Source organism: Pochonia chlamydosporia, chromosome 7 (genome assembly GCF_001653235.2).
Source record: "Pochonia chlamydosporia 170 chromosome 7, whole genome shotgun sequence".
NCBI lineage: Eukaryota > Fungi > Ascomycota > Sordariomycetes > Hypocreales > Clavicipitaceae > Pochonia > Pochonia chlamydosporia.
This window is the reverse complement of record NC_035796.1, coordinates 410,060-425,388: the sequence shown is the minus strand read 5'-3', so window position 1 is coordinate 425,388 and position 15,329 is coordinate 410,060. Positions and strand designations below refer to the sequence as shown.

Sequence of the window (15,329 nt, the reverse complement as noted above, 5' to 3'; positions counted from 1 at the left end):
GTTTATAAAACAAGAGTCTACTCTGGATCTTTTATGTTTCGAGGCAGTAACTGATTCAGTCTTTACGAAATCTCTTATGCCTGTTTCTCAGTAAACCTGCTTTACTGCTTACTTGTGAGACGTAGTTGAGGATAGCTTGCGGCAGTCAGCACTAAACCGGCAATTCGGTTCACATGTGTGGGCTATGCTCCTTAGTGTTCTCCTCTTTAAGTCTCTTAGTTTGATAGCTATACAAGCAAGTCTTCTACGAGTTCTTCAATCGTCAGACAAGCCAATACGCAGTTACCTTGAGGCCACCGACGCGCTGACATCTGCGATCTACACGCCAAAGATCAGCCCGTCAGCCCCAAACACTACGCCGGCCAGCTAACCGCCGATCCAGACTCCAGCAAAATAGTTGAGATTGCATCGCCAAAATAGGCGTCTAAATATATCGTACAGTGGGTATCAGTTCTCTAATGGTTTAATATGAAATCGTACAACTCCCTCAAACTCTCATGACACACGCTCTTCAAAAACGGAGGCTGCTCGTTGTCAGAGATAGCCACCTCGACCAATTTCCGCACCAGCGCACTGATATCATTACTATGCCTAGCCATCCCGCTGCGCTGCATGGTCGTCGGGTCAATCTTCGCCGTGACTGCGTCCCACAGGTCGTGCCACCGGTCTATGGCGCGGAGTAGCGCCGGCGCAGTTGCAGACAATGTGCAGTTTACGTGAGTCGATATGGCTATGGAACTCAACGCTGCGAATGGTTAACACGTGTTTGGTGCACAGGATGGTGGCTAGTCTTACCCATTGTCGCGGCCCGGAGGTGTGATAGCCTCAGGCTCGCTACTGGAATAGGTTGTGCTTCATCCCATTTATCCTTCATTAATAGCTCGATGAATTTGCTAATCGAGGAGAAGCACATTGGTGGTGGCTGGTACTTCAATTCCTTCACCTTCTCTTCAAACTGTTCAGAGGTCGTGGCGTCCCACAGTTCTAATGGACATGGCATATCGCAGTCGATTTCTTTGATGGACATTTGGGGCGGGGCGTGAAACATACCGCATTGATGCCAATCAGATATTGACGTCCAGAAGCCAACTCTTTCCGCATGTTAGCAATGGCTCTTTCATTCGAAAACTATGGAGTAACACACCTTATGCACAGCTCTTCGTACAGGAACTTCTCCCAGACAAGTGTTCCAGAGTGTTTGTATTGATTCAATCCGAGCTGTCGCACTGCTGACACCAACGCAGGGAGTCTCACTGACAAGTTTCTGCGCCTTGTCTGCACATCGTTCCTCATGAATTGGACGTTGTGCACGATTATTGCAGCCTGTAGCGCATACAGCATCTTCTTGCTTGGTCTCGAAAATTCTTCCGTGACCAAGAGTCCTTGCATATGACGGAAGACGTAGTCTTCTGCAACGGTAAGGAAACATCGCGAAGATAATGTGTCATCTCGGGGGGCAGAGCGTAGTGTACCCCCCAGGGCAACCGCGAAGACCAAGGCTGCCGGAGTGTCTTCTTCGCCAAATGTTGGAATGTGTATGATGGGGAAGTGAATGTGGCTGAGTCGAAAGAATATTGATATGAAGCGGGCAAGGTTATCTGAAGAAAATATGGAGCGCGCCAAATCCTCGTAGAACATCTCGGTATATGTCGGGTCGTATGCATTTAAGAAGTTGTGGCTTTTACCCAACTCGAGAATGATCTCATCCGATATATGCCGTAGTCTTTCAAGGCCTGGTGGAGTAAATGCCGGTACTGCGTTGCTCAACTCGGACGAAGTTGAGGTTTCATCAGAGGTGCTGAAATCGCTAAACTCGTCATCCAGAAACGACACCATGCTCCAAGGAGCAAAGTTGCCAACGTCCATATTCATCATGGGCAGAGAAAAGTCGGGAAACTTGGGCGGGTAATCGAGATCTGGTACTTTCTCATTGATAGCGTTATCGAGAGCAAAGTATTCCAACATCGACTCCGTATCAGGATTAGCAACGCCCCTCAAAAACGTAGAATTGGCGACTGCAAGCCTTGCCTGACTTGTACTACCAGGCTCAGACTTGAAATAGGCTGCGTCCTGCTCAGAAGTGCTGGACTCAAACACATCTCGAAACCGACAAGTTAACCCGCGAGAAACACAGCGCGAGCATGGCGTTGCCTTGTCGCACAAGACTTTGCTTTGGTAGCAGGCCTCACATGCGCGAGGCTTTTGGCCGCGGCGGAATTCAGGTAGACTTCGTAGTTCATCTTTTCTTGCACAGCTCAAGGTGTGCTTTCGACATACGTCACTTTAGCTACTGTCAGTACATGCAATAGATAGTGGTGGTATTCGTCTAAGGTGTTGCATTGGGGAGAATAAGTAGCACCTACCCTCTTGCAAATGCCTTGTTGCAGTATTGACACTTGAATCGAGGGGTGTCAACGTCTGTTTTATGGTTTAGCTGGTGTGCTAGTAGTGCAATGGCGGCTGAGAGAGGTAATTGGCTGAGCATGGGTAGGTGGTGTTGGAGGAGGTTCGTCAAGTCATGGATATGAAGAGACGACCGGCATTGAAGGATGTTGAAATGATGTAGGAATTGGAAGATGAAAGGTTCTAAATATATTCCAACACAATGACAAAGGGCAAAGGAAGAGAAATGCAAAGCAGATAAATGAATGTATCAAGTACTCACGAGTCGCTTCATGCCGTCGAAGATGGGTATTTCTCTGATATCGTTTGCCACAAGTCTCGCAAACATGTGCTCTTGGGACTGGAGCCCCGGTCTCCTGACCATTCGGCAGCTCCGTACCAGGCGGTGGTCCGGACACACCAGGCATTTGACCTTGAGAGAAATTATGTGACATAATGAGTGTGCAAGCGGTTCGGCATCCAGGGCATGGCTTGGCTTGGTTGCATGTCGATGGCAGGTGGGTTTTCGCCGATGGACTTTGGGTGACGTTTGGTGACAGTTTGGTACGGAGGAGGTGGGTTTTCACCTAACAGACGAGGCTCGCAGTCACGCTAAGCCTAAAATGGACGGAGAATGACCAGGTGAGAGGTCAGCTTGAAACCTGAGGATATATTGTGAGTGCGCCATGTCCCTCAAATATTCGTTATTTGCCGGAGTGAGTCTTTTACTGGATTCTAGAGAATATTTTGTGTTGGTCAGAGTGTAATCGCATTGGGGCGATCTGTTGTGATTGTGATTGCCAGATCAGCTCCATCCCGTGTAAGTCATCTTCCAGTATTCCCGAAGCCTCCGCTAACAGAATAAGAAGCCGTTCACATCCAAATCGAAACTAGAGGGCTTCAGATCCAATACTCGATTAGCGATTGATCAGGTGTTCGAACTATAATCGGTACAATAGAGCTTGCAATTGACATGATGGCTGTCCCTACCAGGCCACTAGGTATAATAGATCTTGTAGCCTTTATATAATCTCGTCTCAGAATTTAACTAACAGCCAAACCAGGACTCAATTGCGTCAGTTTTGGGCAATTCTCAGTGCGAATTGGCCTAATACGACCCATTGCCCACACAATTCCCACACGAGGACTACACAACCAACCTCGACCCAATCGAGCTGCCCCAAACCTAAACCTTCAGCGCGAAATAAGACCATCATCTCTAGTAGAAAAGGGTGAACCTTCAAACGCCGTAGAGTTTGTCTTGTGAGCTCGTCCCAACTTTCCGGGTACAATCCCATGGTGGGTTGTACATCGACCAGCTTACACCAAGCGCCGAGTACCACTAACATCCAGCACAGAACAACATTCGACTCCCTCGTCAATTGGGCCCGTCAAGGCTCGCTCTGGCCCCTTACGTTTGGCCTTGCCTGCTGCGGTGTCGAAATGATGCATGTTTCCATGCCGCGCTACGATCAAGATAGACTGGGCATCATTTTCCGCGCCTCTCCCCGCCAAGCCGACGTCATGATTGTTGCGGGAACAGTCACAAACAAGATGGCTCCGGCGGTGCGACAGTGCTACGACCAAATGCCTGATCCGAAATGGGTTATCAGCATGGGTAGCTGTGCCAACGGAGGAGGATACTATCACTACAGTTACTCTGTTCTTCGTGGAGTGGACCGGATTATTCCTGTCGATGTGTATGTACCGGGATGTCCACCGACCTCAGAAGCGTTAATGTATGCTATTTTCCAGCTGCAGGCAAAGATGCGCCGTACCAAGATTACGAGGATGTGGTATCGGAGATAATTGGAACTCGGGCATTCCGCGGGCTGTACGGTGTTGCGTTAGGAGTCGGTCCTGTCAACTGGTACTTTAGAGCTCGGATATTTTGGTAATGCCGGAAGTTTGCTTCCAGTCATAAATAAGATGTTAGCGGAGCCTGCATTTTCTACGAGCAACTTCATGATTGGTGACTGCAAGGATAAGACGATTTGTACGGTGCTCGCCTCGCAAGATAGACTGGAGCCATGCTCTCAACATGTGCCAGTGTTAGGCCCGCGATTTTTTGTGCTGTTTCAAGGGAATCTGAAACGAGAAAATGTCAACTGGTCGATGCTTGAGATTTGGTGGATTGGTCGGTACTTGTACACCAACCTCTGTGGGGGAAAAGTATCACAAACGGAAGTGAAATAGCCGTTTCATTGTTGAGGGCCAAGGCTCGTGCAGTTTTACAATGCAATTACTATAGACATAGTAGTTGTTGCAAGCTAGTTAGTTGTATCTGGTCATATTAATCCATTTTCCTTCATGTCTAGATTAATAGGCGAGGCGGGTACATATGTAACTATTATGAGCAGACGAGAGACTTTGATGCCGAATGCAAGAAGCGGCCGTGCCTCTGAATTACATCAAATGCTTGGACCCACTAAAATGTTGCCCTGTGCCTGGTCCTTTGAACCAGACATCAAACGGTCCAGTCGATGGCCGAGTTCCATGTCCGTTTCCGCCCCTCCTGCGCTCTTCGATGACTTTCCTTTCTCCCCGCGGCTCCGCAGTCGCCGACGGGTCAACTCTGCCGACTAACTCGCATATGCCTGCACTTTCGCATCACGATTCCCATCTTCTCCTTCACCAACTTCTACACCCTCCGCCAAATACAACACACGCTCACTCCACGTCTCATGTCATGGTAATCGACGGCCAATCTCTCCAAGACTCCCCATCTGTGCAGCACATGACGCAAAACGGCCACCTCGTCGCTCCCGCCGCAACCTCGGCAGTGCCCCGCGCTCTTCCCGAGATTTGTTACACCTTACGGCGGAAGGTGATTGCGTTTCTCGACCAGCAGCCCGCCGACGACGATGCCGCCCTGAAGAGCACACAAGCACAGACGAGGGCTTCCATCGAGATTGTCGAAGAAGCCCTGCGTCGGTACGGGTGAGTCGGCGCATTTCCCGACTCCCAAGCGAGATACGAATGACGGGCAAATGTTACCGAGAAAGCTAACCACCACGTCACCAGGCCAGATGAACTGTCTCTCTCCTACAATGGCGGCAAAGACTGCCTCGTCCTTCTTGTTATTATCCTAGCCTGTCTTCCCGCCCTGTACGACCCATCAATCCAAACAAATGGCACCGACGGCCTTGTTTCCAAGAACCCACCGCCCACCATCCAAGCGCTCTACATTGCGCCGCCCGATCCGTTCCCCGAGGTCGAGGACTTTGTTTCAAGCACAACAAAGGAATACCACCTCGACTTAACGCGCTATGCGCTGCCAATGCGCCAAGCCCTGGAGGCTTACCAAGCAGACAAGCCAGCCATCAAGGCGATTTTCATGGGCACACGACGAACCGACCCGTACTGCGAGTTTCTGACGGGATTCAGTCCCACAGACAAAGGTTGGCCGCAATTCATGAGAGTGAATCCCATTTTGGACTGGCATTACGCCGATATCTGGGCTGTGAGTGATTGACTGCCCCTACAATGACTCACCGACACAGACGCTCACAATTCACAGTTCATCTTACGTCTCGACATTCCCTTTTGCAGTCTCTACCAACAGGGATATTCGTCTCTCGGCGGCGTCAAAAACACCCGACCGAACCCAGCGCTTGCCATTGATGCCGAGGGCACAAAATTCCGCCCAGCATACGAACTTGTCCGCGACGACGAAGAGCGCCTCGGTCGCGACAAGTAGATTATATACCGCCAACATATAATGACATGATGATAAAATAACAGAACCAGTAGATTATAGCGAGCAGGAGAGAAGCACAGAGCTGTGGCTGTCGCGTAACGTTTCGCTCTTTATATTTTATATTTCGCCTACCCATTGGATGAACTGGAAAGAAGTGCTTTACACATTTCGGTATACTATAGAGCATAGAGCATCACGGCGTTTAATAAATTCCACATTTAGATATGTACGCCCAGTTCCTCTATCTACAATCAAATCAACCCCATAATCTCGTCAGCCAGAACATCCGGCATACTCAGCATTGGGAAATGCCCTGAATCCAGTGTAATTTCCCGAAACGTCACGCCCGTCTCCTTAATAGCATTCACCATAGCCTGTTGAGCAAAGTGCGGAAACGCTTGATCCTGAAGACAATACACAAACGCGACATCAACCTCCCCATATACCGTCTTCTTAGGAGAATGAAAAGAGCATTCCTTGGGATGCTTAACCAGTGTAGAAAGCCACTTCCGCTGCTCTTCCTTTGAAAGATCCGGATAAAACACTGGTCCCGCATCGAAACCCGGAGCTATCACTTTCAAATCGTCCTACACTCTCAGTACAAGCCGTAACGTAAACTTCAGAAAACGTACCTTGTATTCCGCCCACGGCACAATATCAATAGGAGCATTCATCTCCAGACTCCTCCCCTCCTGCAACACAAACGCCGCTATAAACACAATCATCCCGACGCCTCCTGGCAATCCTCTCTCCTTGCGTTCCCGAATCCCCTTCCCGCTGAGTGCTTCCGTGGCAATCGTCCCGCCGTACGAGTGCGCAACAGCAATAACTTCTTTCCCTTCATCGATGAGAGATTGCGCCGTAGACGAAAAGAGTGAGATATCTGCTTCCACAGGGTTCGGGGGTGTGGTGTCCGCGCCGGAGGGGAGTGTTGGCGCTACGACCGGATAGCCGCGAGATTTGAAAATGGCGATGAGTTGTTCGTACGCGGCGAGGGTGTGCCATGCGCCGTGGATGAGGAGTATGGTTGGTTTGGTGGTCATTTTGGCAGTGTTGGTGAATTGAGCCGCCGAGGTTCCTGTATTGGGTGGATGACGGTTTATAAGACTGGTGGTTATGGGTTGGAAGTAGCATCTCGTGCCGATCTTGGTAAGAATAGTATTCTGAGGGGCTACTTGCAGTAGATCTGAGCTGAGCCACGCTGACGGTGAGCGCTAGTGTTGTTTGCTAGACATTTGAAGGTGTAATATCGTCTCAATGATCAGTTAGTGTAGGTTAGTTGACTACAGTATAAGATAATCTTCATATCAGGCTCTTTGGAATCCTACGATGAACTTAACTTTGCTGGCTGAGCTCGTTCTATCACCAAGAATTGAGGTAGCTTGTTACTTTGGCGCTGCAAATTCAGAACATCTAACGACATAAAATAGGACAACTGTCAAGCGAACCACTTAACAATGCGTCAAGGATCATTCCGGATTGAGAACTGACTTGCAAAATGCTCCTAGAACACTGGTGTAGAATTCTCCATCAGCACCAGACTGCCAGTTGCAACCTGAACTGGCACATACAAAACAAACCAAGTCATCAGCTACATCGCAATCAGATTTCTTTGCCAATACCGGATATGCGTCTTTGGTGTAATAGCGTTTTGTTTAATCTCACAGAATTTTATGATTGGCTTGGACAGTCGCCAAGGTATGTACAACTGAGTTCAACAACTGTCTTCCACTGGTCGTCATACTGATTGTTGCGCGGAAATTTGCTCCTCATGTACGACACTTGGGCTAAGTGCGTCAAATTATTCGCTGCACAGTTCGATGTATGATGCATCGTGTTTGATCCGACAGACTTTGATACTTTTCGCATCGATAAATAACGACTTTTCCCAGGATCGACGACGAGACCAAAAAATTTGGTAACCTACCAATCACTGCGGCATTACTTCAAACTATACACGCGCATGTGCACATCAAGCAAAGTTATTTTCATGGCCCATAAACATAAATTCATTAGGGCTAGCTATCTATGTACATTTTCTCCGTCTCATGGCATGTCCTAGTTGGTATCAAGCTCCTTCTCCTTGGGGGTCTGAGCATTCTCCTGACCAGGCAGAGTCAGAACAGGAACGTCGCGGTCGAGGGCATACATGGCCTCTTCCTGAGCATCGTAGTGGTGGAACAGGAACCAGAAGAGGCAGCCAGTAATGAAGGCAGAGACACCAACACCGGTGTACATCCAGATGTACTTGGGGTCCTTGGCAACAGGTACGAGACCCTCGGAGATGGCAGAGCCGAAAGCATTGGTGAAGAGATACAGGGACTGGACGAATGACTTCATGCTGGGAGGAGCCTTGGTGTAGGCATACTCAAGACCGGTGACAGAGATGAAAATCTCAGAGACACCAATGAAGACGTAGGCGGGGACCTGGACAGCAACGTGAACGTTGTTGGGAAGCTTCTTGCCATCAGCATCGATACCAGCAGGGCAGTTGCGAGGGCTGTCATAGCAAGGTCCGGCGCTGTAAATCAGCTTCTGAACAATGGCGGCGTAGGCCAAGCAAAGTGCAGCAAGCCAGAAACCGATGGTAATTCGGGCAATAGGGCGGAGTTCATATCCACGCTTGCGCAGAATGGGATAGAGAATCTTCTCCAAGATGGGAGTGAAGATCAAAATCGAGAGAGGGTCAAAGTTCTGCATGAAGTCGTTGGGCATACCGTGGACCTGCATCTGACTGGCCTGGGTGACGAAGTTGCTGGAGAACTGTCCGTAGCAAACCCAGAAAATGGGGTAGAAAACGAAGACCTTGCAAGCCCTCAGAGCACGCTTGAGTTCATCAATAAAGTGGTCATCCCAAGTGACCTTGCCGGTCTTGCCATTTTCGGCTCGCCATGAAGGCTTAGCGCCGTCCAGAGTACGGGTGGTAATCATCATACCAATAGCCCGGAAAGCGTCGGTAATGACCTGGCCCTGAGGAGGACGGACAACGTAGGACTTGCGTCGAAGGATGAGGATAGCAATACCGACGTTGAACATGCAGAAGCAGAGAAGGAAAGCGGTCCAGAACCCCTTGTAAAGCTCCATGAAAGGCGTGGCCATCAAGGAGAGAGCACCGACGTTGATGCACCAGTAGAAAATCATGTAGATTCGCTGGTAAGTGATCGCAGGGTCAATGATAACACGCTCGCCAGAAGCTTCAGTCTTGATAGCCATGGTTCGTCGCTGGTACTGATCAGCAATCAGAGGAGCGATGTTGGACTTGATACCACCGGTACCGAAGCCAATGACAACCAGGGCCGTGACATAACCGCCGATGCCAGCGCCATGCTCAATGGCAACTGGGAGAGAGGTGACCCAGAGGATAAGAAGACCAGTCCAGTAGACGCCGCAGAAGATAAGGATGGTTTTGTACTTTCCAAGGTACTGATCGGAGATGATGGCACCGAGAATAGGAGTTACGTAGCAGAACCACTGGAAGAAAAGGTTGAGACCAGTGGCAGCCTGGGAACCCATACCCAAGCCCTCGCTGCCATCGCTGCCGTCTTTGGCGTTGGAAATGTAGTTCTGGAAAAGACCCTGGGCTCCGTAGTAGGTGAATCGCTCAGTCAACTCCACAATGGCGATCAAGAAAGCAGAAGCTGGAAGGTTTTCGCCGACACGACGCAATGTTTTCTTTTCATGCTCGTTGGGCTCCTCGCCGTCAGCAGTAGGACCAGTCTCAGCGTCCATGACAGCGATGTCGCGCTTCTCATCCAAAGAAGACTTCTGAATGTAGCCGCCAGCCATGTCGGTGCCCTGGTTAGGGACACGCTCATTGAACTCCTCGTGGAGCCTATTTGTTCAGAGAAAATAGCACGGTTAGCTTGAAATCCTCCTACGCTTGAACCACAAGCTGCCCAAAGGGAGAGAAGAAGCTCAAAACCAAAGGTCTGGAAAACCAGTCCCGTGGTTTGGCTTCAAACTTGTCGTGAGTGTTTGTGAAAAACTTACTCGGCGGCCATGTCCTCGTGGTTTTGTGCCATGGTTGCTGCTACTTTCGTCTGATAGCACCTTGTTCCTATGCAGCGTCTTACACTCGGGAAAGGAGGAAAACAAGACAAAGATCCAAAAGGACGGTTGGACGGGTGAGGGAGACGCGAGATATTTAAACACAAATCCCAGAACCAGACCGAGGCAAGCTGTTTCTGGGGGAGACTTGGGGGAGGGGCGAAGAAGGAAGGTACGACTGACTACGGGGGGCGTGTGCGATGGCAAGTCAACGAGTCAACAAGTCAGAATAATAGATATGAGTAAACTTAGCAATCATCAGACAAGACCAAGTGGCCCCAAACCAGAACCCCGTGGAGAGAGAGGCAAAAGAGCCCGGGGCAACTCGTCCTGTTGATGGTCCGAATTCACTCAAGGGATTGCCTATCTGTGGATCCAAGGACGTCGGGCGCGCGTGGGAGATTCAGCGCAGAACAGGGCCGAATGAAGGATGCCACCGTCTTCAGAACCAAGAATTGTCTGGTTCCATGTCACCAGAAACAGCACCAGCAACAGCTACAAAGGGTCTTGTCTCGGCCGCCCCAGTTGGCTTCATCAGTGGGTCTATCACCACGCGATGATGGAGGCGATGGAAATGGTTTGGAAGTGGAATTTGTGATTGATTTGGCGATGGGGATGCCGGGTGGCTGCAGGGCCAAGCCCAACCGGGCAGGCCAACCGATGGCCAACCAAGACTGGGGAATTACAGGGGCAGGCAACCCTTACCTTCTCGTTGCTCTTCTTTGGCTCGATGAGGTCTGGTGGAATCTGCGACGAGTCTGACGACGAGCGATCGTGGTGGAAGAGCGACCAGACACCTGCACAACCGACCGAATCGTCATCCCAACACGAGACAGACAACACCGACGAAACATGTTCGCCAAGACTTTAGTGCTATCGAAGGACAGCCTCTGACCCCAGTGCTATCATATGTGTCAGACAGTCAGTCAATCAATCCTCTCCAGCTTGTCTTGCCTGCATGCAGTCTGGTTGTGTGCAACGTCTGCCAAGTCTCTACCACGCTACTGGGGGCCAAGCCCAAGCCAGCCATTGCCGGCAGCCGTCTGGGCATTTCTGGGCGTTTTCAACGACATTCAGGGCCACAAATAGATAATGGCAAGACAGAGATAAGAAACACCACGACAAGAGAAAAAATTCTACTATGGGACCTGCCAGATTTCGAGGCGTTATCAGGGGCCATTCTCAGTGGCCGCGCTCGTATGGTGGCAAAGTAAGGTTTTTTTCAAGGCCTGGTTCGCAAGTCATGCCCCCCGCGCAACTGTTATCGAGCCGGAATCACGGACATTTCTGCCAGAGGGCGCCACAAGAAAGCGACTAATGTACGAAGTATGGTCTGGTGTGTCTCAACATCTGGCGCGTTGCGGCCGATTTGGCGACACCCCACAACTCCGCGAGGTCACCACAAACGCCGGCAGTACATGATGGCGAGACAGCACCATCATTGCCTCATGGGGACATAACATTGGAATACTGATTCACACAGGTACCATCAACGGCGAGCCTTCAGAGGTAGGTAGAGAAGTAGTTCCTGGGAATCGAATATGTAATAGCAACGACCCTGAATGGGTCACAGGAAGCCTCCCGTGTCCATCTGGTCCTGATAATTTATCGTCCACGGCCACAAATTGACCACAACGCACAGAGGGACTGAGGAGGAATTTCCATTCGGCAGGGTTATCATCAGCTTCAAAGGACCTTTTGCTATTTGGGTCACACCCTGCACCTACTGTCCAATTACGACCAGAGAGCGACGCTGGCGGCCGGCACCGAGTTTGCATCCTGGTCAAATCGTGGGGCCTGAATGCGGAAGATTGAAAAGCAAGGGCTGGAAGCCACACCACTTTCCAGAAGCCATGGAAAGGCACCTGCTGATCTGCATTTGCCAGCAATGCTGTGACTCGAAAGCTGTCCCAGATCCTTCTTCTTCTCAGATGTCATGCTATACAATTGGGAACTGTTGGATGAATAGCACTCTCTTCATGCTAGCAAGTCCATTCTGTTGGTGCGATTTCACAGAGCTGACTCGAAATTCTGCCCACTTTCCGGATGACATCCGACGCTGCATCGTCAGAAAGTCACCGCGCCACATGACACACGGCCAGAGAATGTGGAGGATTCGATATATCCCTCGGTCGTAGCAATGGGTACCAGTCCCGACGGATGTGAGCTTCACTTACCAGTGGTAGCAGCTCTCCACCCACTTCAATTTAATTACCCAATTGAGATTACGCCGTACTGGCGGGGACACGCAGAGAATCGGTTGTGAGTATATTATCAACCATAACCATGCTTCTTTTAAACGCCGGTTTGTTGCCAGGGTTAGAGGGAGGGCAAGGAGGGAGGGCAAAGAGGCTCCTGAGAAGAAGTGACCCATTGACATCGAACGCCACTCAGCGACCCCCACTGGGTTAGTGAAGAGATGGGAGGACAATTCTGCGTCTGCCCTGAGTCTTTGCTCCAAGGAGGCGTTGACGCCTCCGATGAAGAATTTTCTTTAGCTTGCTCTGGAACTGAAGAGTCCACCAGATGGTTATTCCCAGCACTGCGCAGACATTCCCGGCAACCGAGTCTGGCCACACCCAGAGAGGCAGGCGGTTTGTGCCAATGCCGTAGCTCACGATCGGAAGTCTGACAAGGTCGGGTATTGAACGCCATCGCCACGGCACGGCACAGTCTGCAGCACAAATTCGACTGACCGACACTGCAAGTGTCAGGAAACAAATCCAGCCTTATGCGACATCGTATAGGTATCCACGCATGGTCAGCCATGGGCTCGACGGCACGGGACAGTGAGCAATGAGTGACATGGACCACTGATCGATTCTATCACGTACTGGTTACTCAAACAAGGCGATCCCGTCAAAAGGTCCCACGGGTCCGAGACTTGCTAGCGCCGTCATTTCAAAGCAACTCTGACTTGTCGCAGCGACTCTGGTGGCCGCTTGCCAGGGCAAAAGTGGTGACCAGACAAATCGAAAAGCAGAATCAAGCTGCTCAGTTGGCCGATTATCACGTGACTCTCGGATCTGACGGTAACTTGGACACGGAGCGTCGAGCAGGAGGTGCCCAACACGGACTAGTGCGCCGACAGTGGCCCCTGCCAAAGCCTGGCTCGCCTCCACCAGCGGGAACCAGCGCCCATGCTGGCCCGTATTTTTAGTCCACAGTTCCGCGCAACGTCGCTTCTCATCGGCTTCACCGTCCCACCTCGATATTGTTCCATCGACCGTGAAGTGGGCATTGAGGAATCTCATTTTAAGTCCTCGTATAATTGTGGTGATATATTACCTGATATATATTATGAAATGCTTCTTTTGGGTTTATGGTGAGGCACTGAGTATTCCGAAAGCGGCATTTTCGACAATTCAGATGTAAGACAGCTGCCAAGACAATGTTGAAGAGGAAACGGGTTCAGTCGAACATGAATTGTGCAAGAGCCAGGGCTCCTCAAACAATTACCTAATTAGGCGCTATTGAACAAATACGCCACCATTTTGAAACTGATACAACACCTCTGGAAGTAATGGAGATATGTCGGACATTAGAGAGGTTCACGCGAGATACAAGCCAAGGGCTCTGTTCCGGCGGCCGAAATTTATGCCAGCCGCGTAACCAAATTTGTCTGCAGACACCGCCGCATGTTGTATCATGAAATCTGCTTGTCTGACATAAAGACTGTGCATCAGAGGCTCAGATATAACCTCCACCACGTATAGCAACGTCTCCCCCACAACATATCCCAGAATCTTGGACCTCAAACAGATCCAACTGCATTCATTCCCCATCCCATGTTCCCCAGACTCTACCAAACTCTACAACGGAGAGATTTCGTAACACTACGTGATAATGCTGGGGAAGCGGGTTTGCTCGGCTCTCCATGGCTTTACCTTCAAACAAGGTGGCCAATGATGGGCTGGGAATCGCGCACCCCCCTACTTCTGCGTTTACTTTACATTTACGATTTTGTGTGCGGAACGGTCTCCTTCCGACAGGTGAGGCGTTGTATGGAGAAGCTTTGACGTCTGGGGTACGCCTTGATCTTGCTTAGACTTGTGGGATTTGATACTTGATGCTGTGCCGTTCAGCCGGAATTATTGACGTTTGAATGAGATGGGCATAATATTGGTTGGGGGTTGAGTCAGTTATTGTGGATTGGGACTTTTTCGTCAGTTTTGTAAACTCGGTTCCTGAAACGGTTGTGGTTATGCTGAACTTGTGGTTGTAAGCTGTGCTGTAAGTTGAGTGCTGACTTTTGATGGTGTGTGAGTTGAAGCTCTTCTCCCGTAGTTTCTGGAAGAGAGCCAAACTGAGTGGCCAAGATGCCGCAATGAAAGCTGGGTTACTGCATTTCTCTACAGCTGTGCAGTAATACATTCCTTTCAAACTTTCTTTGTGACGTACTTCCCACGTTCTTGCTTTTGCTTCAGATTTATTGAGTTCTAGTATGGTCTTGTATCTCCAAGTGAGAGCGGTTTTCTTGTTCTTTGTTATACCAGGGCAAATACTATTAGAAACTTCGCCGCATGTAGTTTTTTTCATCACTTCAGAAAACTTACCTTGCATGCAAACTCATATCAATTACATCTCGGCAGAAAACTGGATACAAGTCGTTTTGTTGTAGGGTAGGTACATCATAGACTCAACTTTGTCGTCATTTACGTACAAGTCAACAATTGTAAAACTCACCAAAGTCAACTGAAACCTATTAATCATTAGTTGAGGTATAATGGGAATACTGGGTCAAGATGCATCGGTCCCCTGGTCGTTCATACCTGGGGACACATCGTAAAATAAGGTTATTGTGTGAGCAACCCAACCTACTCCTAGCGAACGAGTCGGATCGGAGCACCAAGTACTCGACAGGCAAATCATGTCTCTAGGGAATATAGTTCTATCTGAAGAGTTGGCGATTGCTAGTTTGACTGCTCGGTCTGCCATCATGGCTCATGTTATGATCCGGGCATGCCCTGTGAAGAGGTTCTCCTGTCCGAGTCGCAGAACATGCATCACTTGAGATGTTTAAATTCTCGCATCTGCGCCGCTGACCTCTTGCTGTTTACGTACCTAGGTAGTGGTTATCCCTTTGGCATTGCTGGCTGCATTATGCTCTGACTGTGATCAATTGCTTGTTCGTGGCAGGAGCACCCGTGTCGATGGTCGCTCCCACGCGTTCACGCCTCCCAGGAAAAGTCAAGCCAAA

General features: G+C 49.9%; 7 protein-coding genes across 7 annotated transcripts; 3 read left to right on the top strand and 4 right to left on the bottom strand.

Annotated features, from left to right (window-relative positions):
- Window positions 1-455: 455 nt before the first annotated feature.
- On the bottom strand, window positions 456-2,485 carry VFPPC_07013 (fungal transcriptional regulatory protein; the record flags this gene model as incomplete). The annotated part of the gene is made up of 4 exons (XM_018285948.1): window positions 456-745; window positions 796-1,091; window positions 1,145-2,281; window positions 2,364-2,485. 4 exons carry the CDS (start codon window positions 2,483-2,485, stop codon window positions 456-458), a joined length of 1,845 nt encoding a protein of 614 aa, XP_018140054.1.
- Window positions 2,486-3,358: 873 nt separating this feature from the next.
- VFPPC_07012 (NADH-quinone oxidoreductase) lies at window positions 3,359-4,191 on the top strand (the record flags this gene model as incomplete). Its single annotated transcript, XM_018285947.1, has 3 exons — window positions 3,359-3,383; window positions 3,447-3,645; window positions 3,741-4,191. The coding sequence occupies 3 exons, from the start codon at window positions 3,359-3,361 to the stop codon at window positions 4,189-4,191; spliced, it is 675 nt and encodes a 224-aa protein (XP_018140055.1).
- Window positions 4,192-5,071: 880 nt separating this feature from the next.
- VFPPC_07011 (FAD synthetase) lies at window positions 5,072-6,082 on the top strand (the record flags this gene model as incomplete). The annotated part of the gene is made up of 3 exons (XM_018285946.1): window positions 5,072-5,322; window positions 5,407-5,845; window positions 5,903-6,082. 3 exons carry the CDS (start codon window positions 5,072-5,074, stop codon window positions 6,080-6,082), a joined length of 870 nt encoding a protein of 289 aa, XP_018140056.1.
- Window positions 6,083-6,333: 251 nt separating this feature from the next.
- On the bottom strand, window positions 6,334-7,125 carry VFPPC_07010 (adenosine deaminase protein; the record flags this gene model as incomplete). The annotated part of the gene is made up of 2 exons (XM_018285945.1): window positions 6,334-6,669; window positions 6,715-7,125. 2 exons carry the CDS (start codon window positions 7,123-7,125, stop codon window positions 6,334-6,336), a joined length of 747 nt encoding a protein of 248 aa, XP_018140057.1.
- A 1,015-nt stretch (window positions 7,126-8,140) lies between these two features.
- Window positions 8,141-10,104, bottom strand: VFPPC_07009 (MFS peptide transporter Ptr2; the record flags this gene model as incomplete). The annotated part of the gene is made up of 2 exons (XM_018285944.1): window positions 8,141-9,914; window positions 10,073-10,104. 2 exons carry the CDS (start codon window positions 10,102-10,104, stop codon window positions 8,141-8,143), a joined length of 1,806 nt encoding a protein of 601 aa, XP_018140058.1.
- Window positions 10,105-12,448: 2,344 nt separating this feature from the next.
- Window positions 12,449-13,383, bottom strand: VFPPC_07008 (hypothetical protein; the record flags this gene model as incomplete). The annotated part of the gene is made up of 2 exons (XM_018285943.2): window positions 12,449-12,901; window positions 12,982-13,383. 2 exons carry the CDS (start codon window positions 13,381-13,383, stop codon window positions 12,449-12,451), a joined length of 855 nt encoding a protein of 284 aa, XP_018140059.2.
- Window positions 13,384-14,006: 623 nt separating this feature from the next.
- Window positions 14,007-15,241, top strand: VFPPC_16646 (hypothetical protein; the record flags this gene model as incomplete). Its single annotated transcript, XM_018294399.1, has 3 exons — window positions 14,007-14,160; window positions 14,938-15,132; window positions 15,198-15,241. The coding sequence occupies 3 exons, from the start codon at window positions 14,007-14,009 to the stop codon at window positions 15,239-15,241; spliced, it is 393 nt and encodes a 130-aa protein (XP_018140060.1).
- Window positions 15,242-15,329: the final 88 nt, after the last annotated feature.